Here is a 27,553-nt window from a genome sequence, read left to right as displayed (position 1 = left end):
TTCCAGTAAGCACATGATGCCAGGAAATGAGAGGCTTCAGTCCATCACATTCCATATAAGCCACAGTCAGGCAGATGGAAAAGTACAACATAAATCGTATGTGACATCCTAAGGAAAAAAAGGATGTTCACAGATGAAGGTTTTTCTGGGCAGATCCGTGAAGTTGTTTCAAATGGTGGAAACCACTAAACTGTTTTTGACCTCATGTTCAAATGCCATCTGTGTTTTAGTTCAGACTGAAATATGATACCATTTGGGATGCTTGTCAGCTTTAGCTGCACTTACAATACAATACAATACACACAATCTGGACTCACATGAATAAAAATATTACAACTTTTGATGGCTAAGTCAATTTAACACTAGTTTTCATTTTTGAACTCCCAAAACACTTTAATATAACTCAAGGTGGCAATTTTGTGTTGAGAATTTGATATAAACAACACTTAGCAGAGGTTAAATGTTACATTCAAGGCTGTTAATTTCAGAGCGCTCCTCACCAGCACTTCCCTTGGTAGCATTAAGTCAGTTTCAAAATGCTCTGCTTTATATTTGCTTTAATTCAATTTGAAATCATGTAGTAACATTAGCAGCAGCTCTATACCTGTAAATTGTAACTCGAAAAACCAAGTGTTGTTAGTTTTTCCTGTATGGACCTCTACCATTGCTGTATACAAGGTTGAAACCAGAAGTCCTGCTGCTTCTTGAATCTGATTGGTCAATGATCAACAAGTGACACTGATGAGTGACCTTTCTGGAGTCCCTGAGCTCCCTTGTCTCGTAGGTTCCTCTGACTCCCTGCTGTAGATGGCCAGCTGCTATGGATGTGCCGGACTCTAGCTGAACAGCTACTACTATCCATCTCACCCCTTTCATCTCTCTCTCTCTCTCTCTCTCTCTCTCTCTCTCTCTCTCTTCATCTCCTCTGTCCCTCTCTCCAACCCTAACAGGGTCTCAGCAGATGTGTGTCTAACATGAGTCTGGTCTTGCTGGAGGTTTCTGCCTGTTAAAGGAAGTTTGTCCTTGCCACTGTAACTTGCTAAATACTGCAAAGTGCTCTGCTCATGGTGGATTAAGATGAGATCAGACTGAGTCCTGTCTGTAAGATGGGACTGGATCTTGTCCTGTCTTGGTGTTGGGTCTTTGTTAATAATCTAACATAGAGTACGGTCTAGACCTGCTCTGTTTGGAAAGCGTCTTGAGAAAACGTTTGTTGTGATTTGGCACAATACAAATAAAGACTGGTTGATTGATTGAGTAGTGGTGTTCCAGAAATCGAACTATTTTCAACTAAGAGCACAGCAACTAATGATGCTGATCCTGATGCTGAGGACCCTGAGCTCTGAAAACACTTTACTGCATTTGTTTTGAGTAGAAAATAGGCGCTACCAGCACTAAAGAGACTGCATTAGTGGACTCAACTTTAATGTTGCAACAAAAGTGGGAAATTAAGAGAGTAGGTCATCAAACAAGGACTGATTCGAAACAGAAATGGAAAGTCTGCATTCAGGGATAGGCATTGCATACTGACTTTACAAATCAATCAATTAAAATAAGGTAAAAACGACAACAGATTATCAGAAAACAAACATATTTCTTTATTGTTTGAGGGCTCTTACAGCTTCTATTATTGGACACAACAACAGGGGGCAGGCTTTTCAGTGCTTTCGCAATGATGCATGAGGTGTGTGACATGACATACGTTTATTTTTTATGCTTTTGTACATTCATTTGCCTCGGGTTTCGGCATACATTTTATCCATCCAAACATGACCTTCTGAACACACCATTGTTTCATGATGGATTTTTCCAGCAAATGAGGTAGATTCTGTTATCTGAACATTTATGGTATGAAAACATTGAGACATTTCTGAATCCAATCTATAAACTCAAACCTAGAGGGCTTACACTTAACAAAGGGGTCGTTAAAATCTTCATTCATCTATTCTACTGACAAAAAACCAAAGTGATCTCTAACTTTGTGGGGACTTCTGCACCACACTTCATTTCTGTGTACCAGGGTGGTTTATTATTTTGTATTTGGACATTTTACCCAATAGACATATTCTGACTTCTTCTGCTTTGATTATCACACAAAAGTGGCATGATTGTGGTTAAATTCAAACATTTAAAATATAACAACAGATTTAAAATTTAAAATGCGTGACTGGTTAAAACAAGGGTTTAAGAGGTTAAAAAGTGTTGTGGGGTAATGTCAGCACAGTAGCTGGGTGACTGTAAAAAAGGCTGCAATGCTGGAGAGGACTGTGCCCAAAGTAGCGGTCCCTCTGTGTGAAACAGCCCCACCGCGAGTCAAACAGTGTTCCCTGTTCTGGCCGATACAGCCTGCGTACGCCATCACGTGAGGGATGTAGTTCTGCTCATGGACCCCGTGCAGCAGGTGAGCCAGTGGACCTTTGGCGAACACAGCTACATCCTCTCCTCCGTGAGTCTCCATGCTCAGAGGAATGGCTGCCTGAGCCTGGTAGTTGTTTTCCTCTGAAGGGCAGAAACACGGAAAAGATATCATTGTTCTTTAGTCCTCAGAAATGCAGAAGAGTTCAAAGTTCACTGCTGAGTTACTGGACTTTAGTAGCACCATGGAGCTGTTTTTTCCTGAATAGGTTCCTGTTTTTTTCTTCTTTGCACCTGGGTAATGTGATAAAAGAGTCCTGCAAAGGTCTCACAATATTCCACCAATGGCATAGAAGCAAAACATCAATATATACAGCAATGCACCAACGAAAGCAGCAAAGAAGACTGCTGGCAAGTACACAAATCTGTTAACAATGCTGAAATGTAAACACTTAAACAGTGTATGTATTCAGTTTTAGCCCCTGTACACCGTGTCAGTGATCAGGCTAAGCTTTGTGTCACTCAGGGTTCCTGCAGCTTCTCCAAAAATCTTCACAAGTCTTCAATTAGATTTTTTGATCTGAAGGTAAAATTAAATGTCTTAACCCTCCTGTTCTGTTGCGGGTCAAATTGACCTTTTTTAAAGTCTATTTTAGGCAATATATGGCTTCCAAACCAGCTAAATGAAGCATAAAAATCTGGGCAGCATGTGACAGAAGAGGTGTTGTGTTAATTTATCAACATCACTTAATAAAAAAAAAAAAAAATTCAAAATGTAAAATGAAATAAACAAAAACCAATGTCATGTAAAACTATTTTATATATATTTAGGGCTTTCAAATGTACATTAAAACAAGTTTTAACATTAATTTTAATGAAAATCAAGTGAGTTATCCTCATTAAAACATGATCTGTGAGAATTAAAGAACACCAATGGACCAAATCTTGATTTGAATGGTTAGCAATGGAGTTAAAAAATTAGATTTAAAAAAAATGTGTATTGGGATTTTTTGGGGGTTCTGACACTTTTAGGTAATTGTAAATTGACCCAGGAACATTATTGCTGTTCCAGAGAAACGAACATAAAAAGAGTGTTAAAGGGTGTTTTTACTTGAGACGTGTCTTCAATTTTAAGGTAGCACACTTACTGAGACATGTCTGGCAACTCTATCAAATCGACACTGTCTCGTTAGAGTTATATGAGTTTTTGTTATTCTTTTATGAGTATTGGTTGTTGACCTGACAATTCACGAGGAAGAGGAGAAAACACTAGTGCGAAAAAATTCTACTTCAACATTTTGACAGGGCCAAATAAGGATTCTGTGGGAGCTTCCAAGATAAGCAAAAAAAGCTGATAAAAACCTGGGTTACAGTGAAAAATGAATATATATACAGTATATATGAAACACACCTGTTTCGACTGGTGTTGGCTTTCCTGCGCAAATATGATGTTCATTTTTCTTTGCCTAGGTCTTACAAAGTCTTACGTTTGATTTTAGAAAGTGTGCAGTAACCCTGTTACTTGTTTGAAAGACCATTACCCTGGTTTGTTTTAGAAATGTTTGGCACTTACATAAATACATTCCCTTTTTATGAAGCAACATCACAGTCGCAGAAAATGTTGACTTTTTTTTTCAGATACAATCTGCCAAAGTTTGTTGCTTTTGTTTTTTAGATGGGCATATGACTGCAAATTAGTTACCACTCATGATCTTGCGACTCCAGTATAAATTATTTTGCTATATAATACTGTAATTTTTTTGTTTTATTGCTCTATAACCCAGGACTTCCACCAGATCTGTATCCGGTCCATCTCCAAGCTGATGCAGTCCGGTTGTGTTTCCAGAACTCAGCGCGGAGCAGGACTGCCGGACAGCTGGAGTCATGTGACTGAGGTTTTCACGCGGTAACTACATAATTAATAAATACAGGACTCCTCTCCTCATCCATGTTGTCTTTATGGTCCTCCGCTCATCATGACAGTTTGTTGTTGTGGTTAAGTGAAATACGATCTGGTGATAACACAGATTGTTTAATTATGAAAATTAAACGGATGCTTTCATTTTATTTTGGTGCCTGACTTCCTGTCCCGCTCCATCTGCTCTGTTGAGATTTGTGCCTTGTGCTACAGCATCCAGCAAAAATAGAAGTCTTGTGTCTCTCACAACGGAGCGGATCCAGTGGAAGTTAACACATTGTCTAGAATAGAAACATATCAACTCCGGTGCTTTGGCGAACCGGAGACGGACCATACACGGATCTGGTGGAATTTGGCCTTGTTTATTTCCAGAGAGCCCGTGTGACAGCAACTTCAGGTGGAGAAATTAGTGTTGTCTTACCTTCTGGAATCCATTGATGAATACTTGTGCAATTTGAATAACTACTCTTTTGGAGAATGATGAAAATATCTCATTTTGGACAAAAATGGAAACAATTTTGGAAAGTCAAAAAGGTTTGAAGTGGACTTACCGAAGTCAATAGTGGAGACATTTTCCCTCACACCATTAACAAGTTTGTAACCCGGCCCGTTTCCGTATAAGATGGAGGTGAAGGGTTTCTGGTCCACATCACTAATAAATGGGGCCAGACCTAAGGGGGGAAACAATATTGAATCCCATTACAACAACAGAATCAGACTGAACACTTTAAACACAACACCATTGATGATATAACTAAGGCATATTCAGTGATGGATGTGCATCATTATTATCACACACCAAATATCGTGTTTCCTCTGTGCGTGTAGCCTCCGAAGTTGAACATGTGAGAATGGTCAGCGGTCACTACTGTCATTGTGTCGTGGATGCTGGTTAAAAGATCCGCCCGGGTGATAGCTCTGTCCATCTCCACAGCTTCATGCAGAGCCTGTTTGGCCTTTCCTTCATGGTGTCCGTGATCAATCCGTCCTCCTGAGATAAGCACAAATATCTCCAGTTAGGCGTTAAAGTCATTGTTACATATAGACATTTTCAAGTTCTGATTCAAGTTCGCAGCACTCCGCCAGTGAGAGTGAATAACTTTTGATATCTTGACTTTGTGTAGTGGACTGAGTTTCTTCTTCTTCTTCATCATGGTTGAACAGTTTGTAGGAAACTGGACTCTAGCCTCCAGCGAGAACTTTGATGAATACATGAAGGCAATTGGTGTGGGCTTCGCCACTCGACAAATGGGCAACATGGCAAAGCCGAACCTGGTGATCAGCGTGGAAGATTCCGGCGTGATTTCATTGAAGTCTGAGACAACTTTCAAGACCACAGAGATCAAGTTTAAGCTGAACGAGGAGTTTGAAGAGACCACCGCGAATGGTCAAAAAACAATGACCACATTCACTCTGGAGAAGTTAAATGAACTTATGTTTACAGTTCATTTATCTCTCATTTCTCCCTAAATATGCATAAAATATCATATTTCTTTTGTCAAAATCGCCTTTTTTTCCACTTTTAAACATATTTCCATTCACTCAGCTTGTTTTGGATTCCTCCAGTTTTTATCTTTTATAAACTTTTAAACTGAAACCAAATAATCAGCAGAATTATCTTCCTCTTCAAAGCACATGAACTGTTACCCTAGCTGCCACTAATTTCCATATAATTGATCTCCTGTTAACATGTTATTGTTACAATCTGCATATTTGGGAGGAGAACAGGAACGCTTTCCAGAGTTGCTTTCTTACTCCTAAATTCCACTTATTTATTTCTCTTTCTTTTTATTTCCCACCAAGAGTTAAAATACCCAAACATAAAATAATACCCCAAATACTAGGGATGTCCCGATCCCGATCTCAACTATCAGATCAGGGCCAATCTAGGCATTTTTTAACTGATTGGTGATCAACATGTGAGCCAATAGTCTCATTCCATCATTTACGTCCGCTGTCACTGAACACAATTTGCAGCTGAAGGCGCAAGTGTAATTGAGCGTTCTGAGTTTGCTTAACCGTGTTTACATAATGAGAAAATAATAAATGTGACATTGATGTAGAACTCAAGCCATGAGTAACATTTTATTATAGAACTCTCGTGTGCACCGCCAGACACACTACAGAAAAAATATATGCTCTATGACCTTACGGTAACTCGTAGCACTATGAAATAAAATACAGCTAGATTTCAAAAACTTAATTGAAATGCATCCGATAACTCAACCCTGCCAACATGTTATGGTTCAACCAAGCAGCAACCTACGGTCTAAAAATATGAGTCCAATGTTGAAGTGCTAAAAGCTGCAGTTCATCGAGAATCCGCTTGAGGCTGGCTCCGGAAGTACCGGAAACCACATCCACATGAATGGGAAAAAGACGATCTTTACAGCAGAAATAAACATGTTTACAGCCTGGTACAAAAGACGAGTGTAGTCTGGATAGCTCATTTCTCGATGTGCTCACACTGTGATTTTCTCATTTTCTAACGTGGCAATTTCGAAGATATTCAGATTACGAGTATTCCAATGAGAGGCACCGCTGACTACAGGAACACTGTAGCTGTTGGCTAGGAGGCTCAAACTCTGCCTCTTTACGTCACACTGGCTCCACAGCAGCAATATGGCTGCCGCTGACAATTGGCCTCAAAACAGCTATTCAGAAACAGATGGGTGACGTCAAGGATACTACGTCCATATTTTAGACGGTCTATGGGTTCAACATGGAAAACAAGGGCAGAATATCGATATAATTATCATATTGCTTGTGATAAGCATTGATATTTAAATTTTAAACTAAAACGTCTCTCTAGATAGATTGCCCTACAAGCTTGACTCACTGTGTCATGTCCTCATGACTCCTCACAGTGACGCTGTTGACATTAAAACTGCTCTACGACCCGGATATAAACACACTCAGATACAGGTGGCAAAAATGGAGATAAAGTTGTGTGTGAGCTGGTTCAACTGGCATGAAACCACTCAACTAGCACAGGCAAATAGACATAAACCTGAAAAGACTGAGAGCTGGTGGTGCTAACTCTTCTAACTTAAGCCACACTTAGTAAACTAATTGGACATTGTTAACCTGCAGACTCTGTGATCCTGCGTTTTGCTGTGTTAAATAAAAGGCATTAAATGTTCACTGTCTTTGAAATCGTTCCCCAATTCCCACCCCTTAGTAAACATGTGACAAAACAGAATTTTAAGACCCCCTGACTGCAATTTCACTACCGGTCTAATGTCAGGGTACACTTTGAACAAACTACGTAGTATGTCATGACATTCAGTCATGTCTTAGGCAAACTAAATTTGTAGGCAAGGCAAAACGAATGGGAACACACTATAATTGTTCTAATTGGCACTTTTAGACAGTCTTTATCCAAGGGCAATAACTGTGCTCCAGTCATTTCTACACACAGAAAGAGAGACGCATAGCTCAGTGAAAAACAGGAAAAGAGACAGCTGGAGAAAAAAGATTAGACCCTGCTTACTTTCTTTCCTCCACTAAAATGGCCTATCGCCATGTGAAGTGGTCATGCTCAGAATCTGACAAGTTATAAAACTTGTCACAACCGCCCACACAATGTCATCATCAAAAAGGAGATTGGCCCTTCCTTCACCTTCTGCTGCTCAATGATCCGACAAACACTCTGTCTGAAAACACCATGGCCTCCTCTATTCTCGCTCAGTCTGGCTGAACAATCGCCATCATACTTGCAGGTGCTTTTCCTCGGCAGCTGTTATCGTTGTCTGTTATCAGACTTCTTTCAACAGAGTTGGCCAAGGACTCAAAGTTATCAACACCACCCTTCCTGTGTCTGCTGTATCCAGGATTGTGGTGACATCGTCCATTCATGGATCTCTCAGTACTTATTCCACTGACAAGGATGATGATAAGATTCTTTTTTTGTAATAGGTCACTTTTTTCTTCAACCACTATTCAAACTGAACAGCAACACAAAACAATCCTTTGTACCCCAAGCTTTTTAAGTTTTTACATTTGATACTTCTTATGTTTTTCCAACTTCACTGTACTGAATGTTGTATGTTTGCCGTTGAAATTCTATAAGCTACAGCAAACTGCTTCTCTTGCAGGGGTAATTGCGTGAAGTTGGCAGAAAGTTAGAAGACTTGGAAAAGAGTTTCTTTTGAACTGAATGTAAGAGCTGATGTTTTATTGAAACTAAGTGCCACCCTGTGAATCATAACTGTGTTTTCTGTGTTTTTTATTGGTGTGAAAATGGTCTTGAGCCATTTTATGGCTAGAACATAGAGAGATGTTTCTTTCGATGGGAACACAAGGTATAAGGCTTATTGCCAATATGAGAGAAAGCCAGGTCTTCTAGCTGAAGAGCAAACTTGCTAACTTTATGCCACCCCCCTGCATTGACACCCATTCCTTGATAGGACAGGAGGATGTTTACCATAGTGATTCATCCTCTCTTCTTATAACAAAACTCTGTGAACATGTGGGAACTTAGGAAACCAGTTTCTGGAGTTTCTGGAGTCTCCTTTCTTTTATTTTTCATTTCATGATGTACCAAATCTTTTTAATAGGTGACAAGTCAGGACTAAAGACAGGCCTGTTAAGCACCTGGACTCCTCTACTACAGAGCCATGCTGATGTAATACATGCAGAATGTGGTTTGGCATTTTCTTGCTGATATATGAATGGTCTTCCCTGAAAGAGGCATTCTCTGTATGGCAGCGTATGTTGCTCTGACACCTCTATATATTTTTCATCACTTATGGTGCATTACCAGTAGGGATGGGCAATGATTTTCGAATATTCTAATATTCATTCACTTTGTAAAAATTGAATACTTAGAATATTTTCTCGTTTCAAAAGTACAATTTTTCATTTTTACCGGTCCCTGGTTGTAATATGGTATTCCCGCCAGACGGTGGCGATAGGGTGTCTTAAAGATGTTTGCTAACTGCATAAAGTAACGAATAAAGAAGAAGATGCTCACTGCATTAATTAGCAAAAGAAGGAGAAAACATTTGTGACAATTGTAGCGATTTTTTGGGTTTCTGAATCTCACACTACAACACACATCTTTCCAGAGACTGAGAGTGGCTGTAAAAAGTAAACACACACGCCACAGAGCATCACAGAAACACCAACATAAAGGTTGAGACAGATGCTGTCAGTGCCCACACAAACGGGCTGTAAACGGGGCAGGTGTGTGTGTGTGTGTTTGGGGGGGATGATTATTCGAATAATCGTCTCATCGATACCAATGATTATCGAATAGCATTTTGGCTTGAAATGCCCATCCCTAATTCCCAGATGTGTGAGCGACCCATACCATGGGCACCTATGCATTGACATATCATGGGGTCAGCTGATAACAAGGTAGGTGGTCCCTCTCCGCTTTAGGGCGGAGGATGCGGCGTCCATGATTTCAAAAAACCATCAAACTTTTATTTGTCAGAGCACAGGGCTGTTTTTACTCTGACTCAGTCCATCTTAAATGGCCTTGGTACAGTTTTAACCTGCATTTGTGGATGCAGCGACAAACTGTGTTGAACCAATGCAGTGATTTCCACTTCGGAGTCATGTCTGTATATAATGCAGTGTTGCCTGAGGGCCTGAAGATTTAGACCATCCATTAGAGTTTGAGTTAAGGTCACTGACCGACACGGCTTTATTCAGACTGTTTAATCTAATGACAAATAAAACAGGCACACTGCTTGGAGGCAGCTTCACATTACCATTGTGTCTCTATAGATGTCTACAGCGAGTCTGACATTTGTGCTCACCGTGTGATTAAAAAAAACAGACTCTTATGCTTGGACAGCTGTACCCTGCAGCCTTGACGTTTAAAGACGCCCTGCTGTTATAGGGGAAGTTGTGAAATGCCCAACCTTAAGCAAATACTGATTCAACAGTACTGAGCCGACCACACTTGACATTACACGACTCAATGACAATGTTTAGCAACTACCTCACGAAAAACTATGCACCTTATCATTCGTTCTCTAAATTGTACACACTAACTGGCCTTCACTTCTGGGGAGCTGGTGAAATCATATACAGTAAATTACTATAATTGACCCAACTAACACAGCTTGTATCAGGCTTACGCAGAAGGCCAGTCCAACAGATCTTTATGAAAATGCAAAGCTAAAGCCAACAAGCAAGTTTTAAAATGAGGCTTCAAACTCACCTTCTACAAGCAGGTAAAATCCTTTGGGGTTCTTCCTTAGGATCTTGATGGCCACGTCCGTCATCTCCGTCAGTGAGGGATCAGTCTCGGTGTTCCTCTCCAAGTCATAAGTCAGATCCGCAGGTTCAAAGAGACCTGGAAAAACACGAGGCATGGTTCAAGGAGAAAAAGGATAATACGCGCCTAAATAAGCCTACAGCACACGCATACACATATAGCTCTTCATTTACACTTCAATGAGTTTTATAATGACACCGAGAGCGAAAACTTACCCAATAAGTAATCCACGTTGTTAGGGTTCAGTGATAAGAGCTGCTTTTTGTTCCATACATAATGGCCTTTCTGCACGGTAAAAGGAAAAAAAAGTGACAAACGTACTGCAGAGTGAAACACAGCATTCACTTTGAACTCCCAAATATGTAAATGTAATTGGGAAGATAAAAGAGGGAGCAGAGAACGAGCAAAGAGAGGGGAAGAGGAGGGGAAATGTACTTTATCCTTCGTTCTGTCAGTCCACTCCTGCACCAGGTTTCTTCCGTCTTTTCGCGTGCCGCTGTGCTTCGCAACCCCAGGGTACTCCACATCTGACGTGTTTTTCGGGAACATGTACTTCCTGCCGCCACCCATAATCACCTGCAACGCCCCAGGGCAGAATTCAAAAAGTTACAATTGTAGTTTGAAGTTTTTCAGGACTTCCTCAACGACATCATACCCTGTTCAAGAAAGCCAGAAGTCACATTTCTGATTTGCTACCTTCACTACTAGGGACATTTTTTCAGAGGGTACAGTATGGTTTACAGACCAACAAGGGATCTTACTTATTTTTTCAAAAATGGTTCTTTGATCACATGGGTTGTTTACTCTTTTATTTGTCAGGTTTTTTTTGGTTATTATTATAATTGATACGTTTATAAAGAATAAATACTTCTGACTCACATCAATGTTGGGAATGTTTTCAAAGAGTTGTCTGGCGATGTCCTTGCAGCCGGCCTGCAGTGCTTCAGGTGGCATTTCATTGTCGGAGTACCAGTCTCTGTCCACGCTGTGGGCGTAGGCAGCACTGGGAGTTGCATGGTTGACACGAGTCGTTGTCACTATTCCCACTGACTTTCCTGCAGAGGACGGACCAACATACAGATTATACTTTAAACTCAGAGTGAGTCATTTTTACATAATGTGTTTGAAACAGGTTAAGTATCCTTTGGCAGTGATTTCTACAGAGGGATAGAATAACAGACTTCCCAGGGTGCTAAGTTTATTTTCCAGTGTCCTTTTACCTTGACCTTTTAGGGTCCTATGTCTGTTTCATATTATCATTAGTTCAATTTTAAGAGTCCTTAGTTTATCTCCTGGGTCCTTGTTCACTGCCAAGGGTCCAGTGTTTACTGTCAACAGTGTTGTGTTAACTTTATAGGGTCCTATGTCTATTCCATAGTGTCATATGTTCATAGGGTCCCACATTTCTTTTTGTAATGTACTTGTTCACTTCAACAGATCCAGCATTTTTCTAAGGGTCCAGTGTTTACTGTCAACAGTGTTGTGTTAACTTTTTAGGGTCCTATGTCCATTTCATAGTGTCATATGTTCCCTTTTTAGGGTCCTACGTTTTTTTTTTGTGGGGTACTTGCTCACTTCAACAGATCCAGTGTTCTTCTAAGAGTCCTTTGTTCACTTTCTAACACCGTTGTGTTAACTTTTTAGCGTCCTATGTCCATTTCATAGTATCATATGTCCACTTTTGAGGGTCCTTGGTTAATTTTCTGGGCTTTTAACTTTCCAATGTTAATTTTAAGGCTCCTGTGTTCACTTCTAAGGGTCCTTTATATTTATTTTTTAGGGTCTTACACGTTTTTTTAGGGTACATGTTCACCAGTGTTCTTCTAAGGGTCCTGTGTTCACTTTGTAGGGTCCTTATGTCCATTTCATGGTGTCATATGTTCACCTTTGTTAATTTTTGTTAATTTTTGGGGCTTTTAGCTGTCCAATGTACATTTTTAAGGCTCCTGTGTTAACTTTCAAGGGTCACTTATTTCCTTGGGTCCTATTTCCAACAGCAATACAAAAATACTGTATGTTATAATTAAAGAATATATAACTTGAGCACAGAACTTGAGCTAGATCCATACGTGCTTGCAAGTGATAAACTAATTCAGTGTATGGGTACGTCAACATTGTACAGAAACCTGAAAAACACTGTTGAAAGTTAACTTCAAAAGCGCTTGATCTAGTGACGTTGTAACATGGAGAAATTCTGTCCAACAAAACATCATACTGCACAATGTGATGTTAATTGTATGCTTTGGAGGAAACCTTGCTGTTCTTCATTCTTATACTGTGGTGCGTGGGTGGATAAATAGGCCTATATGGCTCTCTATATAGTTTAATTCGCCACTCAGTGCACAGTTTAAAGAACGCTGGTTACAATGACCGCTTGTTCAAGTAGACACCATGCACACAATGTTCTTCTATAGTGTTAGACATGACAGACTGGCTTGGCATGCTTAGGCAGGCGTTTGCAACCGTTGTTGTGTAGACAGAGAAATGTTCAAATGGAGAGAAAAAAAAGAATTAAAAGTGGCCTGAGTCAAAGTCCTGCAGGATCAGGAAATTAAGATGTAAGCAGTGAGAAATGTTCCACTTATAAATCTTTTTGATCGAAGAGGTAAAACATTAAAGACAAAAACCAGCAGAGGACGGTGCTCTAAAATGACCTGATGATAAAAAACGTTTCTATTTATGTATGCATTGTTCTGGAGGTCAGTGGCTGCCTGCTATGTCCCAGAAGGAATGATTGAATTTCTTATCATCTGTGAACCCTGAACTCACATACGTCTCCACCATGACCCGAAACTCCTCCCTCGGAAAATCCCAGGTGGACAGTCCTTTCAAGCATCTGTCTTTTAATTTGAGGAGCCTTTTTTTCCTTTAAAGTTAAGGGCTGTGACACATGTGCTCACACAGATTGCATAACACTGACGTATCCTTGAAGGGGGAAAAGTCACAGGAAACAAGGGGATTTTTGAGGCTTTTAATCAGAGCTGTTACTCTGCAGTCACACCCACGTGAAACTAAAACGCAGACAAAACTTCACTGCAATAACCACCAGAGAGATCGTTTGTGAAAAATGGGTGTTGAAGTGAAAGTACATCCAGAAATAACTATTTAGGTCAGGTCAAAGTCACTACCTATCTGCTCTACGGATGACTCTGGTTCAGAGTGTGAACAGCTGAAAACAGGAATGAGCAGAGCGAAAGAGGCTTCATTAAAAACATAATTTTTTTAACCACACTTCAAAGTCATTGCTCCGAGCGAGGTTCTCTGTTTGTATCCGGTGTGCTCACATTAACACAGCAGCAGCCACAACCACAGTTTGGTTCCCTCAGACGTGAAACAGCTGACAACTCTGCCCTCCCGTACATAACAAAACATCTACGAAAGAGGTTCATGTTATGTCACCTTTAATTAATATCACCTTACCTGCGTCTTTTGCCCATTTGAGGATGGAGGTGACCTCGTTGCCCTGTGTGGTGTTACACTGGGATCGAACAGCTGCCGCGCTCACTCCCACCGTGCCCTCGTTGGCTTTGACCCCGCAGAGGTAAGCTGTAGCTGTGCCAGCGCTGTCTGGCACCTGTGCGTTCGTATTGTAAGTCTGCAGAAGAACAGAAATATGGTCAGAATTAGAGCAACAGATAGCATGAAGTTGTTCTGATTGGTATTTGCTGAGGTTGGTTTAGTAGCTGTTGCTTGTTTAGGGGCAAGGTTCCAACTCTTCGCCTGTTTCTAGAGTAATCTGAAGTTAGTTGGAGTCAGCTTGGTGACCATTTTTGGGCTTCATAACGGTGGTGTCACTATTTTGAACAGTCTAAATCCCCTCCTAGTTTCACTGTAACTCTCCCTGTCCTATTAAAGTGACTAACCAAAGACCAGTCTGGAGTCCCTGAGCTCCCTTGTCTCGTAGGTTCCTTTGAGTTGCTGTCATAGACTCCAGCTTCTACAACTACTACTATCCATCTCACCACTATCATCTCTCTCTCTTCATCTCCCTCTATCCCTCTTTCCAACCTCAACTCAGTCGAGGCAGATGGCTGTCTAACATGAGTCTGGTTCTGCTTGAGGTCTCTGCCTACTACTGTCCATCTCACCACTATCATCTCTCTCTGTTTTCATCTCCTCTATTCTTCTTTCCAACCCCAACCCGGTCTCAGCAGATGTCTGTCTAACATGAGTCTGGTCCTGCTCAAGGTTTCTGCCTATTGAAGAAAGTTTGTCTTTGCCGCTGTAACTTGCTAAATGCTGCAAAGTGCTCTGCTCATAAAAGTAAAGTACAAGGAAAAGTAGTGGAATGAGACAGTAGGATAATCTACTGGTCACATTGTGTGTGCGTTACAGTGGGTATAAGAAAAATGCCCCCTTATGTTTTCTGACATTATTAGATAACATCAGTCTGTGTGGAGACTTTTTTTCCCAATGTGTCACACCTTGTCTGCTTTAATCAGTCACCTTGCTTCCTAGAAAGAACATGACAACAACAACAGGATGTGGGTGAACTTGTACCAGACAGTCTGGGCTACACGTGCAGGTGGAGAAGTGCAGCGATAGTGAAACAGTTGTAGAGGGAGCTGGAGTCAGAGTGAAACCAGAGAAATGAAGAAGTGACAAAACCAGAAAAGAGAAATATGTTTTTGAGCTTCCTGTGGATTGTGGTTGCAGGGCGTTTTTTTTTTTTTTTTTTGCATTTGAGCCATCTGTCTGCTTTATCTGTTGTTAATTTGTTCTCTTTGTTTATCTCTGCATCTCTCTCTTTCTGACTTTCTCCAGTTTTGGCAGATGGCTATCCACCATGAGTCTGGTTTTGCTCAAACTTTCTGCCTGTTAAAGTTGTTTTTCTTTGCCACTCTGACCTGAAGATGAAGTTTGAGAGTAAAGCCAAGGATAAACTTGTTTTAAACCTCAACCCCAACTCAGGCAGATGTCTATCTAACATGAGTCTGGTCCTGCTGGAGGTTTCTGCCTGTTAAAGGAAGTTTGTCCTTGTCAATGTAACTTGCTAAATGCTTCAAAGTGCTCTGCTCATGGTGGATTAAGATGAGATCAGACTGAGTCCTGTCTGTAAGATGGGACTGGATCTTATCCTGTCTTGATGTTGGGTCTTTGTTAATAATAGAAAATAGAGTACGGTCTAGACCTGCTCTGTTTGGAAAGAGTCTTCAGATAACATTTGTTGTGATTTGGTGCTATATAAAGAAAGATGGATTGATTAATAGTTTAGGCACAGACTGAACTATTGTATATCTGGCTTGGCTACATGAATAAAAGACTCTAGTAGGATCAGTAAACTTTTATTTCTGTCTTTTCATGTGACTTGTCGTCAGTAAGACAAATGTAGACATAGGATCTCAATGTAAAAGCTTCACTTGAGGTCTGAGTACGCTAACTATTTTAAAATACCCGTCCGTCTTTCAGTAACATAGAGAGCCAGTATTCAAGGCCACAGAGATATCTATACATCATTTCATGGTGTACTCTATATATATAAATGTATACATTAATGGTGTCTGACCTTAGCCAGAGAGACAAAAGGGAACTTGTCCATCTCCAGCTGCGTCTCTTCTCCGCTCTGCCCGTTCAGCTGACCCTTCAGTATGCGAGCAGCCGTCACTGTGGGGACGCCCATCCCTAAACACCAAAATCACATCCTCTGTGTTAGTTTCCCTCGGGGCAGAAAAAAGAGACCACACTTAACAAACATTTATTCCTTATATCCATGCTGTGCCCAGGTTGCACAAGACGTTTTGTTTTCTTTGGTACTTCAGAACAAAGACGACCGCTGCAAGGCGAAACACCGTCTCACATACATATTTAAAAACAATTTGTTTGACTTTCCTTTTTGTGGTTTGTTTTGTAGAGTAAAAGCTGGAAACAAACAAGGTGAATACAGGGAAATGGGAGAAAGTGTGCTCATAGTTAACAGTTTGCATTGTTAACAAAAAGAAAAGCCAACACAGGAAATTATTTGCCCAAGGTGCAGGCTGATCATTTACAGCAATGTTCAAACCTGCCTTTCAAAAGTAGAGCCGCAGAGTTTCCCTAAAGCAGAGTTTCCCTCCTACAGGTAAACTGAGGGAATGTTTGCTCTCTGTGCAGCTGCGTGTTATTTGAACCTATTCCTCTGATTTTCCTGGCAGAATGTAGACAATGTCTGGGAAACATTTCCAGTCAGACAATCATTACCTGTAGTGTCTTATATACTGTTTAAAAATCCATGAAGATGCTGCCAGTTTTCTCTATCTACACTAACATGACTGTGCACGCAGCAGTGGGCAAGAATGTCATGTTGTGCCGTTAGTCCAAACAGAGAGTGCAGAGGCCCGCTGGAGGACAGGGTTATTGTGCGACCGATGAGCGACCCAACACAAACAGAAGCTCAGTGATCTGGTGGGAGCTCAGCTTTCTTGTTTGATACTATTCGTTCATGTTGCATGTAAGAAAACATGTCAAAGAGTCTCATTCACTTTCTGCAAGATAACTGGATTGTCTAAAATTGACAAAGGGGAAACTGAGGGTTTTATTGCAATTAACATCCTTCTGCAGCAAGATTAACTTCCACCTTTAAGCGAATTGGCAAAGCCTTTGGGGAAATTTCAAAATGTCTTATCACACATCAGAAGGAGAATATCAAAGGGTCCTTGCATACCATCACCGAGGAAGAGGATCAGATTCTTTGCTTGGTTTTGATTGAGAGTTTGCAACGTCAGAGCGTTCTTCAGGGTCTTCTGGGCCCATGTGTTCCAAAACTTTGGCTCCTTCTCCTGTTCTGTGAATAGAAAGAAAGACATCTTGGTTTGAGTAATTTAAATAATAACTGTGTTGTTGTGAAGTAGGGTTCTTACAGTGCACATAAATACGATTCATAACCAAAGTTTCAAGGCAAGCGTAACACAGGACTTCCACCAGATCTGTGTCCGGTCCAGCTCCATGCTCTCTCTCAGCACGGAGCAGGACCGCTAGACAGCCAGGGTCATGTGACCACGGCAACATGGATGAGTCAAGGATTATCCTGCTCCTCTCCTCATCCATGTTGTCCTTATGGTCCTCTGAAAACCTCTGACCTGTTGACTCCAGGCCTGCCTCCGCTCAAAATGGCATTTTGTTGTCATGGTTAAGTTAAAAATGATCTAACGATAGCACAGACGTTTTTTTCTGAAAATTAACCAGATGTTTTCATTTTATTTTGGTGCCTGACTTCCTGTCCCACTCCATCTGCTCTGTTCTGATTGATGTGTCATGCTCCGGCATCCAGCAAAAATAGAAGTCTTGCATATCTGATCCGTTGCGTTCCAACCTGCCGGATCAGAGACGCAGCCAGAACACAACGGAACGGATCCAGAGGGGGTTAACAGATTGACTAGAATAGAAACCTATCAGATCCGGTGCCGTGACGGATCGGAGACGGACCGGACACGAATCTGGTGGAATTTGGCCATAAGCCCTTTATGCAATCTGCGGCAGCGCCGTAACACAGTCCCGCGATCATCACCCCGTTTTGCTTTCTTAATTATCCTGCAGTGCGCGTCTGAGACATTCATGTAAAGGTGAAATGTCACAGCGGCATAAATATCGCGGCTTAAACTGGTAATGTGAAAAGAGCTGTCAGTTGTCAGTCTACACGATAATGGTAAACGACACTGATCTCACACCTGCTGTTTTCCTTTGGGGTGTTCCAGTTTAAACCTTCAGTGGTTGGTGATCTCACTAACCACAATGTGCTAAACATGTTTCCAGCTGATGTTCAGTAACTGTAGTTCAAAAGGACCATCTTATAGCATTGCATTTAAATGAATCCCTGATGTCTGGGCCCAGTGGGAGGTAAATTAAACTCCAGGGAGCCACCAGGTTTGATATCATTAAACAAGAAGAAAAGGGTCAGATCCTTGTGTCAGAAAGGTGAAATCAATGACAAAAAGTGTCTTTCTTGCTCATAAAAATTACACTAAATGTGATATAATTATTGATATTTATTCAGTGCAACTGTAACTATCACCAAGTCAGGCAAAGAATTGTACACATTGCGCAGGCAGCCATCCAATGAGGTTAACTGGATTCACCTTCAGTAATTAAATGTGACACAAAAGAACAAACAGGTCTCTTACCCACAGAGCAGCAGGGGGTTTCTTTTTTAGGAAAGTAAATAAAACAAGGAATTCCTGTTATTTTCCTTGGTGCCAACAACCCAGATATAGAAGCAAAAATGTGCTTTTCAATAAACAGGTCAATTAAACTTCCTTCAGAGATCCAAACATTGCCCCCCTCAGCCAGAAAGCTCCAGTGTTTGATGAGCACATCCTCACTGTCTCTGTTTCTTGTGTGTGACTGAAAACACATGAACTCACCCGGGAATTTCGGCTTCCCCAGACTCTCCAGGACCAGACAGAAGCAGATGATGAGCAGAGCTGTCACCTTCATGTTGTCGTCTCCGTTCAGCAGACTCGTAACACGCCACTTAAAGGAGCTGAGAGAGCCTGTCTGCAGTCGCCTCACAGCTTCAGGAGAAGAAACAAGAAAACACACACACACACGCCGCTCGTTAAGTTACTCTGTCACACACTGACAAACTGGCTTAATATGTGTTTACTCCGTGATGATTTCACTAAGCACACGTGTTTAAGGTAAACATTAGACCATTTACTGTGCGTCACTTCTTTAAATATCAACTTTATCTTTAGGTTACAGATATAATCCCAGGCTGATCATGATGAATCTGCAAATCAGCTCAAGTTTTTTTAGGCTCTTTGCTTTTAGTCACCTTAACAGAAATTACAAAGTGTGTTTATTTGAACACCTGTTTCCCTGTTGTTTTTTTGCCTTTACTAGATAAGACAGCTGGGAAATGTTGGGAGTAGAGAGCGGGGCATGACATGCAAGGGTCGTGGCCAGGAGCCGAACCAGCGACCTCCACAACAAGGACTCTGTAGGGGACATTCTTAAGCCACTCGGTTAACCACCAACCAAACCTGTTTCCCTATTTAGAGCCAGATCCTTGTTTTCAACTGGATGTCCAGAAACCTCAAATGATGTGTTTGCATGTCTCTCCCACATTAGCTTGCAGTTATGAGGTTCTTGTCGGATTTTATTATGTCTTGGTCTCTTAGTCATAGTTGGTATTGCTCAGTTGTATATATTGTTTTCTGTATTGCTTATATGTCATCTTGCCCACAGACTAAATCTGGTGGAATGCTTCTCCTCCCATTCATGAAGATTAATGTATGTTATACAACATCTCTGACAAACTGAACTAAAATTTCCCAAAGTAGTATGGGAGCATTTCATTATTAGGCCCCTCTCTTTTGGAATCATCTGTACATGAAGCGCTTGCTTTACCAACTGAGCTAAACTGCCACTCAAGATCCCTACTTTTAATAGGAAACTTAAAACTCTCCGTTTTTGATAAAACCATGGAGTGTATAAAACATGGACGTAGTATCCGTGACGTCACCCATCTGTTTCTGAGGAGCTGTTTGAGGCAAATCGGCGGCGGCAGCAGCCATATTGCTGCTGTGAAGCCAGTGTGACGTAAAGAGGCGGAGTGTGAGCCTCCCAGCCAACAGCTACAGAGTTCCCGCAGTCAGCTGTGCCTCTCATTGGAAGACTAGTAATCTCAATATCTTCAAAATTGCCGCGTTAGAAAAAAATTCACCCCCCTCACAGTGTGAGCCGATTAAGAAATAAACTATCCAGACTACACTTCTCTTTTGTACCAGGCTGTAAACATGTTTATTTCTGCTGTAAAGATCGTCTTTTTCCCATTCATGTGGATGTGACTTCCGGTACTTCCGGAGCCAGCCTCAAGCAGATCTTTGATGAACTGCAGTTTTTAGCACTTCCCCATTGGACTCATATTTTTAGACCGGGGGTTGCCGCTAGGATAAAACTCATAGTTAGGACTGACTCAGGCTTGGACCAGCTCAGCCTATAGCAGCATGTATCCTGCTAAAGGCTTAGACTGTCGAAGAAAGAGGAAAATGACACACCAAGCTCAATTCTCTCCCCTTCTTTCTCCGTCTGTATGGATTGATGTCCCATTAATGCACAGAGATTAATGTATGTAATAAAACATCCTACACAAACTGAAATAAACCTTAAAGCTCCAAAAGTAATATGGGAGGTCTAGCATTTCATTATCAACCCCTCTCCTTTAGCCTCCTCTACGAGTCAAGAGACAGGAGGAAGAACCCCTCTTAACTTTTTTTATTTTAGGGCTTTTTGCCTTCATTAGATAGGACAACTCTAGAGAGAGGGGGGTGACCTGCACCATCCAGCAACCACCGTGACAAAGAGTGTAGCCTCTGTACATTAAGCACTTGCTTAACCAATTGAGCTAAACTGCCACTCAAGACCCCCTCTCTACTTAAAAGGGGAAACTTAAAACTCTTCGTTTTGATAAAACTCATAGTTAGGACTGGCTCAGGCTTGGACGAGCTCAGCCTATAGCAGCACGTATCCTGCTATAGGCTTAGACTGTCGTGGAACGGAGAACATGACACACCAAGCTTTTTTCTCTCCCCTTCTTTCTCTGTCTGTGTGGATTGGTCCCTGACAAACTAAACTAACCCTAAAAAAAGTAGTATGGGAGGTAGTTTGTTTAGTTATCAGGCCCCTCTCCTTTGGAATCATCTGTGGAGTCCTTGCTCTATCAACTGAGCTAAACTGCCACTCAAGAGCCCCTCTCTACTTTTAAGAGGAAACTTAAAACTCTGTTTTTGATAAAACTCATAGTTGGGACTGACTCAGGCTTGGACCAGCTCAGCCTATATCAGCATGTTTTGCTGCCAAGCTCTTTTCTCTCCCCTTCTTTGTCTGTCTGTATTCGATGTCCCATTAATGCATGTTACTAACTACACGTCTTCTTATCTTGATAATTTGGGGACATTCAGGACTTGACACTTTCTGAAAGTCTCTTTCACAACTCAAAGTACTCCATTTGGTTTGGGTGATGGTAGCACATGGATTCGTCATCTTCCTCCATGTTGGTGACTTTCTTGGTTAATATCTCTAAAACATATAGAGATATGTTTCCACAAGTTTTTCTACAGGCATTTTGGGGGGCTGACAAGACAACCCCACCCGGACAATGTTGGGAACTTTCCAGGATGTGTGTGCATGTGTGAAGGGAACTTAACATAGACAAGACTATCTTTCACTTATCTGGCTTCACGTATCCTAACAAACAAACCTGAATGATGAAGCAGTGACAGGACGGTGATTAACAACTTCATATGTCAAACCTAGGTTTTCAAATCCTGACTGTGTTCACATAAAAGGGTTGTTTGCAGAAAATGACCACCTACAAAATGAACAGATGTAATGACAACAGAGCGGCATGTTAAGCTAACTAAGCGCACACTATAATAAAAGACAAATAATAAATGGTGTAAGCAGTGTGAGCTCGGTTTTTATCACTTTCTCTTATTAAGGCAGCAGCAGGTCTGGCATTAAAGGTGACATATGCAAAATTGACTTTTTAACAGTTCTCTACCTGAAATATGTTTCCCTGGCATGTCTACAAACCCCCTGAGAATGAAAAAAATCCATTCGGCCCCTGTTTTCATTTCTACACCTTTCTGTAGGCTTCCGTGTTTTTGTTACGTTACAACAATATCCGGTCTGTCACGGAGTCAGAGCTCGGAGCTTGTTCAGCCTATAGACTGTATAAAATACAACTCAACCCCTCCTCTGTTTTTCATTACCGACACAAATGAATGCTAACAAGGAGCTTAGGAGGGAGGCATGCTAGTTGTAGGTTGTCTTAATAAACACAAAGGTCGGTTTTACTCCCCACGTCTGTAGATTTGAAGATCTAGTGGATGATTTTTATTTGTCATGGAAAAGTGCTAGCGCTAGTTAGCATAGCCACATAGCTACATGTTGTAGCTGTGTACCAAGACACACGTCGACATACTGACAAATAAAACAAAAAGAAACACAGAATCTGTGACCAATCCTTCAGAAAGGTCCTGCTGCCTTTCTGGCAGAGGTCGGGTTTACTCCCCACATCTGCAGATTTGAAGATCTAGTGGATGATTTTTAATTTTCATGGATAAGTGCTAGCGCTAGTTAGCATAGCCACATAGCTACATGTTCGTAGCTGTGTACCAAGACACACGTTGACCTACTGACAAATAAAACAACAAGAAACACAAAATCTGTGACCAATCGTTCAGAAAGGTCCTGCTGCAGGCGCCTCTCCGTCAGGATCAGATTCTGAAACAGATTCAGAGGGTTGAAGTAGCACGGTCTGTGAGCAGCCGTGTATATTCAGCCAACATGTAAACATTAGATCAACGTGCTGGAGAGCCGAGGGCACATCCACTTCCTGAGGGGGCATGGTTAGAGAGAAAACAGATTGTTCTGAGGAGGGCTGAAGAAGAAGGCTTTTCAGGCATGCCAAAATCTGATTTCAAAGTGTTTTTTTGAGCATAAACTTTAAAGACATGTTTTGGGGAACTCTTAGACCAATATATATTGATTAAAAGAGCGTGATATGTCACCTTTAACAACACCTGTGTATTTTTAAATGAAAGGGTCACACAGATATGTGTGTATTGCAGCATCAAACAGAATTCTGTGCAAATAAAAGGTAATGTTAATAACATAATTTAAAACAGTAGCAAAACACCACTTGCATTTGTCAGAACTGCACGTGCTGGGGTTAAGAGATTTAGTCAGTCTCTTCAGTGTAAAGAAAAATCAATAAATACCAGTCGTATCAAAATTCACAAAAGGCCAAATTGTGCTCTCGTTTCTGAACACTAATCCTCCTCTCTTCCCACCATTGCTGCTACATCTCCAGGTTTATGGACACTGATTGATCAGTGGGCGATGCATTTTTACCACTTTATCACTTTTTGCTGGAAAGTAGAATAAGTTGACGTGACTAAGAAATGAAAACAGCCAGGTACTGAAACCCCAGGGCTTACTCTGCAGGATACTTTGGTAATTACACATCCTGCTTTATAACCCAGACCTCCTGATAAGAGCTTATCTAGATTTCTGACACCATAATATGATGTTTACATGTGCATACCAACACATATAAACGTAATCTGCAGTGATTACAATATTTGCTACCTTCTCTGACATTCTCCAAATAAAGAAACAATGTGAGGCTATGTGGGAAGGCGAAAAGCACCGAGTACACAACCAACACTTTGTTTCCATGCCATCAGAGCTTTATTGATGATGAATTACATTTCTTTTGTGTTGTTTAACCCTGTGTCAAAGTTTAAAAACAGTCTTTCAGCACAACAATCAGGCTTCTGCGGCAGAAACAAAAGGCAGAGCTTGGTCAAGTTAAGCTGGAGGCCTTGCTGTGAATGTAAGCAGTCACAATAGGAGTCCTTATGGGTCCTGGCCAGTCAAGCTTTCATCTGTAATTATCCACACCCTCCTTCCTTTCTTCCCTGTGCTTATAGTCAAGGTCATTTTAATGGGATTGAGCTCCATAGTGCTGAGAGGTTTAAGGGCCATAATAAAGCCGATTAACACTAAATGACTCGCTGGATGTGACCACCCTTGAAGAAAAAAACACTGAAGACACCAATACTTGTACCACAGAAGGCCTTCTTTGTTGCACTTGTGCAATACATTGAGTTTAGAGCGGGTTGTGTGCAGGTAACCATAAAACCAACCATATTGCATGATGAGTACAGCATAATAAAGAATTCTGATACTGATATGAGAATCAATATCTGCCTGCAACATGAGCCAAAAAGCAGTATTCTGCATCAGAAAGCATGTCAAAAACAGACTTGTTCCTGTGCTTTGCCAGCTGACACCAGAGTGTGTTGAGCAATTATATTTATCATGCGAAGATAAACAAAAGTGTCAGCTAAATGTAACATTAGCCAAAAATGGCAGTGGTGTTCAGCCAGTGTTTATGTCATGGGCATTGTGTATTGCTCTGGTATCCACTGGGGTCCTTGGAAAAGGAAGACACACAAGTCTAGCTTTTGGGATTCATGTGTAAAAGGGAAAACATGTTATTGATACAGAGTTTATCTGGCGTTACGCAGCTCTACGCTTTCAATTTAGCTAATTATGTTTCCTATCAAGTCTTGGCCTGATGTCACTTAATATGCACGCACCATCTTTGAAATGCACCTTTTCTGCATAATCAAACTCCAAACAGCATGCATACATCTCCTTGTAAACACATCCCAAAGCTTTCTCAGACTGGAAACTGCATCAGTATCCATCATCATGTAATAAGAAGCAGGAAAGTCTGCACTGAACTCAAAAAAAGGGACCGGTTGGAGGACAGCACAAGTCCATGGTTGTGATGAAAAAGGTATTAATTCAGGTTATTTTACCGTTCCCAGGATGCAGCAGGGCAGGGTTAGTCATGGCCCTTTAAAAGGCGCCAGGTCCACCCAGGGGCAGTGGACCTGCCAGCCTGCACATAAAGTAGCAGAGCAGGACCACCGCTGCCACCAGCAGGAGTCCAGTTAAGGCCGTGGTCAGAATAGCGTTAGATCCAACTTCCGTCATGGTTTCACGGTTGTTTTGAAACACCCAGCTGGTGTCAAATGGGGTGAAAATTCCCAGCAGTAAATCACTTCACCCCCCTGAGCTTTTCTTCTTCCCTGAACTGCTGCTGGAGCCTAAAGCGAGTCACACTAACACCTGAATGTGTCAATCCAGCAGGTAGGTAGCAGCTCAGAATTGAGGATTAGTCTTTTAATTATGCAGGGCTGATAGACGAAGGCTTCAGAATACTCTTTCAAGGCTTTACAGTTATTGTTCTCAGCCTGGTTTTCAAGACAAGCGGGATTGTGCTATCTTCTCTGTCTCAGTTCACTCTGATTGGCTAGGACTCTAAACACAGTTGCCAGGTTTTAGATAGGCAGCTTGGTTTGCTTCTTGCACCAGGCTGCCTCTTCCAACCTCTTGGATGCAGACGGAATAACTAAGGTTTCAACTGAATTTCTCACCGCAGGGGATGTGTCTCACTTACCCTGTTTGAGGAGAACTCTGCACTATTTGTGTGTGTGAACTTTTGGCTGAATAAAAGATAATAAAACTTGAGCTGCAAAACTGATTGATTACGGATCACTTTAATCATAACATTATCTTTTCAGTCATTTATTTACGCAGAATTGTTTCATATTTGCAGGTTTTGGCAGGTTAAAGAAGGAATATGCTGCTTCTCTTTCATTTGTGACAATAAATGTAGTTTAAGGATCTCACTCTGGAATTTTGAAGTATTAATTCACATTTTTCACATTGTTTGACTTGAATAAGTTGCCTTCTTGTGATCTAATCCATAGCTGAATCTATAGAGACAGTAATAAGAAAGCTACAGTCTACTGTGGAGGAATGTGCGCAGAATGGGTAAATCCAAGAGTCTCTAAAACTTGCTCATGTCCACAAAACTTCCACAGATAATAGGTCTGTTATCAAAAAGCCCCTAAATGTTATAAATAGAAACCAAATTGCATTTTGCTGTAACCTCCTGTACACTGAAGTGGTAAGGGAATAGGAGTAGGTGCAGGGAAACCCAGGAAACCACTGCAAGCTGCTCCACAATTTCCTCCTGCTTCAGGCACTTTCATGCAGCTTTAAAGTATTTCAAGTTAAAATGTTGTATAACTTAGTACTGCATGAGTTAGAAATATACTAAAGCCCAATGAAGGATGGGTAATCCGTGTGACTGGATGTTAACAAGGCTGGTGTCGGTGCAACAGTTGACCAAACTCTGTTACCCCCTCAGTGGATCATTAATCATCTCCTTTAAGGATACAGGCATTAATCCGAGCTGATGCTGAGAGGGAAGATGCAAACAGTGTGCACAACCTGTCACCATGAATTAAAGCTCAGACTCCGACATGGAACAACATTTCTCAAAAAGCAGCGTGCAATCTGTGCAAAACGATCCCCCCCAAAAAAGAAAAAGTTGTGTAGCTTTACTTACTGAAAGCGGCGTTTCCTCTGGACACAGATCCACATCTAACTGTGTCTGCAGCTCATTCAATCCTTCACCTTGAAATATGTGTCCTTGTCGCTGTTTCTCGGTCCTTTTATAAGGCCACACTTGTTCGACTCCGGCTCTGGGGGTCTGAGAATAGCGGTCTGTATCCCACGAGGAGAGGAAAAAACAAAAACCCTTAGAAATAATGATGCCATGCCGGGGGAGGAGACGGACCGAGAGCTCCCCCTGTCGGACGACCGAGGTACTGCTTCAATGACAGGGCAGCATGAAATCAATCAAAGTGACAGGTGGTTGAAGAGGTCAGGGACTTTAAGCAAATTTACAGGTATTCAATCATTAAAAAAACTGCAGTGTTTACATTAATATACTTTATTGAGTACTAATACAATAAAGGCTTGTTGAAAGTGTTGAACTGTATCAAAATGTAAGACTGGATTGTTGTTTTGAATGCATTTAAACTGATTACTTAATTAATGTTGTGATTTAGTTGATGCTAATCCTCTTTGTCACTTCTTATTCAGTAATGTTTTTATTTCTGCATCTTTTTTATTCAATATTTACATCAGGAACACATACGTACCAACATCTTATGCCACAACATTTATTTCCTAAGGTAGCTTGCACTGTCCTTTTCTATATATAGCCTTTTAGAACACACTTCACTCAACAAGAAAATGAATACAAAACAAGAAAATAACTCATAAAAACTCAAGGGGAAATCATACATTAAAAAGAAACTACACATAACTATAGATACAAAACAGATAGACTAAATGTAAAATGTGCAAAACAATACAAAACTCAACAAGTAAGGGTACACATAACAATAACAATACAAATTAAGAATAATCATAAAAAGGTGTACAAACTGGACATAAACTCATTTAAAACATTCTTGTTAATGTTACATTCCATTATTGACAAATAAGCATAACTCTTGTCTATATCACCTTCACTCCCAGTGCTTTTGTACATAGCTAATTCAAACTATTCTGCGCTTCTGTATATACTTTATTATTATTTTATTTTATTTTCATATTTATATATTATTTTATTCATTTTTTCTATTAATATTTCGACTTTCCTTACATACTGTAATGACTGTATTTTCTCCCAG

The 27,553-nt window shown here is 40.9% G+C and overlaps 1 protein-coding gene across 2 annotated transcripts; it reads right to left on the bottom strand.

The window, feature by feature from the left end:
• Window positions 1-1,574: 1,574 nt before the first annotated feature.
• alpl (alkaline phosphatase, biomineralization associated) lies at window positions 1,575-26,603 on the bottom strand. 2 transcript variants are annotated; one of them, XM_034685134.1, is made up of 12 exons: window positions 26,419-26,603; window positions 18,842-18,991; window positions 17,146-17,265; window positions 16,012-16,127; window positions 13,926-14,100; window positions 11,385-11,560; window positions 10,941-11,081; window positions 10,721-10,790; window positions 10,449-10,583; window positions 5,073-5,264; window positions 4,825-4,944; window positions 1,575-2,499 (listed from the first exon to the last, which is right to left on the bottom strand). In XM_034685134.1, the coding sequence occupies exons 2-12, from the start codon at window positions 18,912-18,914 to the stop codon at window positions 2,216-2,218; spliced, it is 1,602 nt and encodes a 533-aa protein (XP_034541025.1). In that variant the 5' UTR covers window positions 18,915-18,991; window positions 26,419-26,603; the 3' UTR covers window positions 1,575-2,215. The 2 variants fall into 2 exon arrangements, with proteins under 2 accessions (XP_034541025.1, XP_034541018.1); XM_034685127.1 differs by having other exon boundaries at window positions 10,721-11,081; window positions 26,419-26,600.
• Window positions 26,604-27,553: the final 950 nt, after the last annotated feature.

Source organism: Notolabrus celidotus, chromosome 1, assembly GCF_009762535.1.
Source record: "Notolabrus celidotus isolate fNotCel1 chromosome 1, fNotCel1.pri, whole genome shotgun sequence".
Lineage (NCBI taxonomy): Eukaryota > Metazoa > Chordata > Actinopteri > Labriformes > Labridae > Notolabrus > Notolabrus celidotus.
This window is presented reverse-complemented; position numbering and strand designations above follow the sequence as displayed.

What these genes read in the sequence shown, in the direction of transcription:
- alpl (XM_034685127.1), bottom strand. Translation starts at nt 18,914, where the DNA reads ATGAAGGTGACAGCTCTGCTCATCATCTGCTTCTGTCTGGTCCTGGAG. An exon ending in GATCCTCTTCCTCGGTGATG is followed by an intron (nt 16,128 to 17,145) that starts GTATGCAAGGAC and finishes TTTGGTGTTTAG; the next exon opens with GGATGGGCGTCCCCACAGTG. An exon ending in CAGAGGAAACACGATATTTG is followed by an intron (nt 4,945 to 5,072) that starts GTGTGTGATAAT and finishes TTCCCCCCTTAG; the next exon opens with GTCTGGCCCCATTTATTAGT.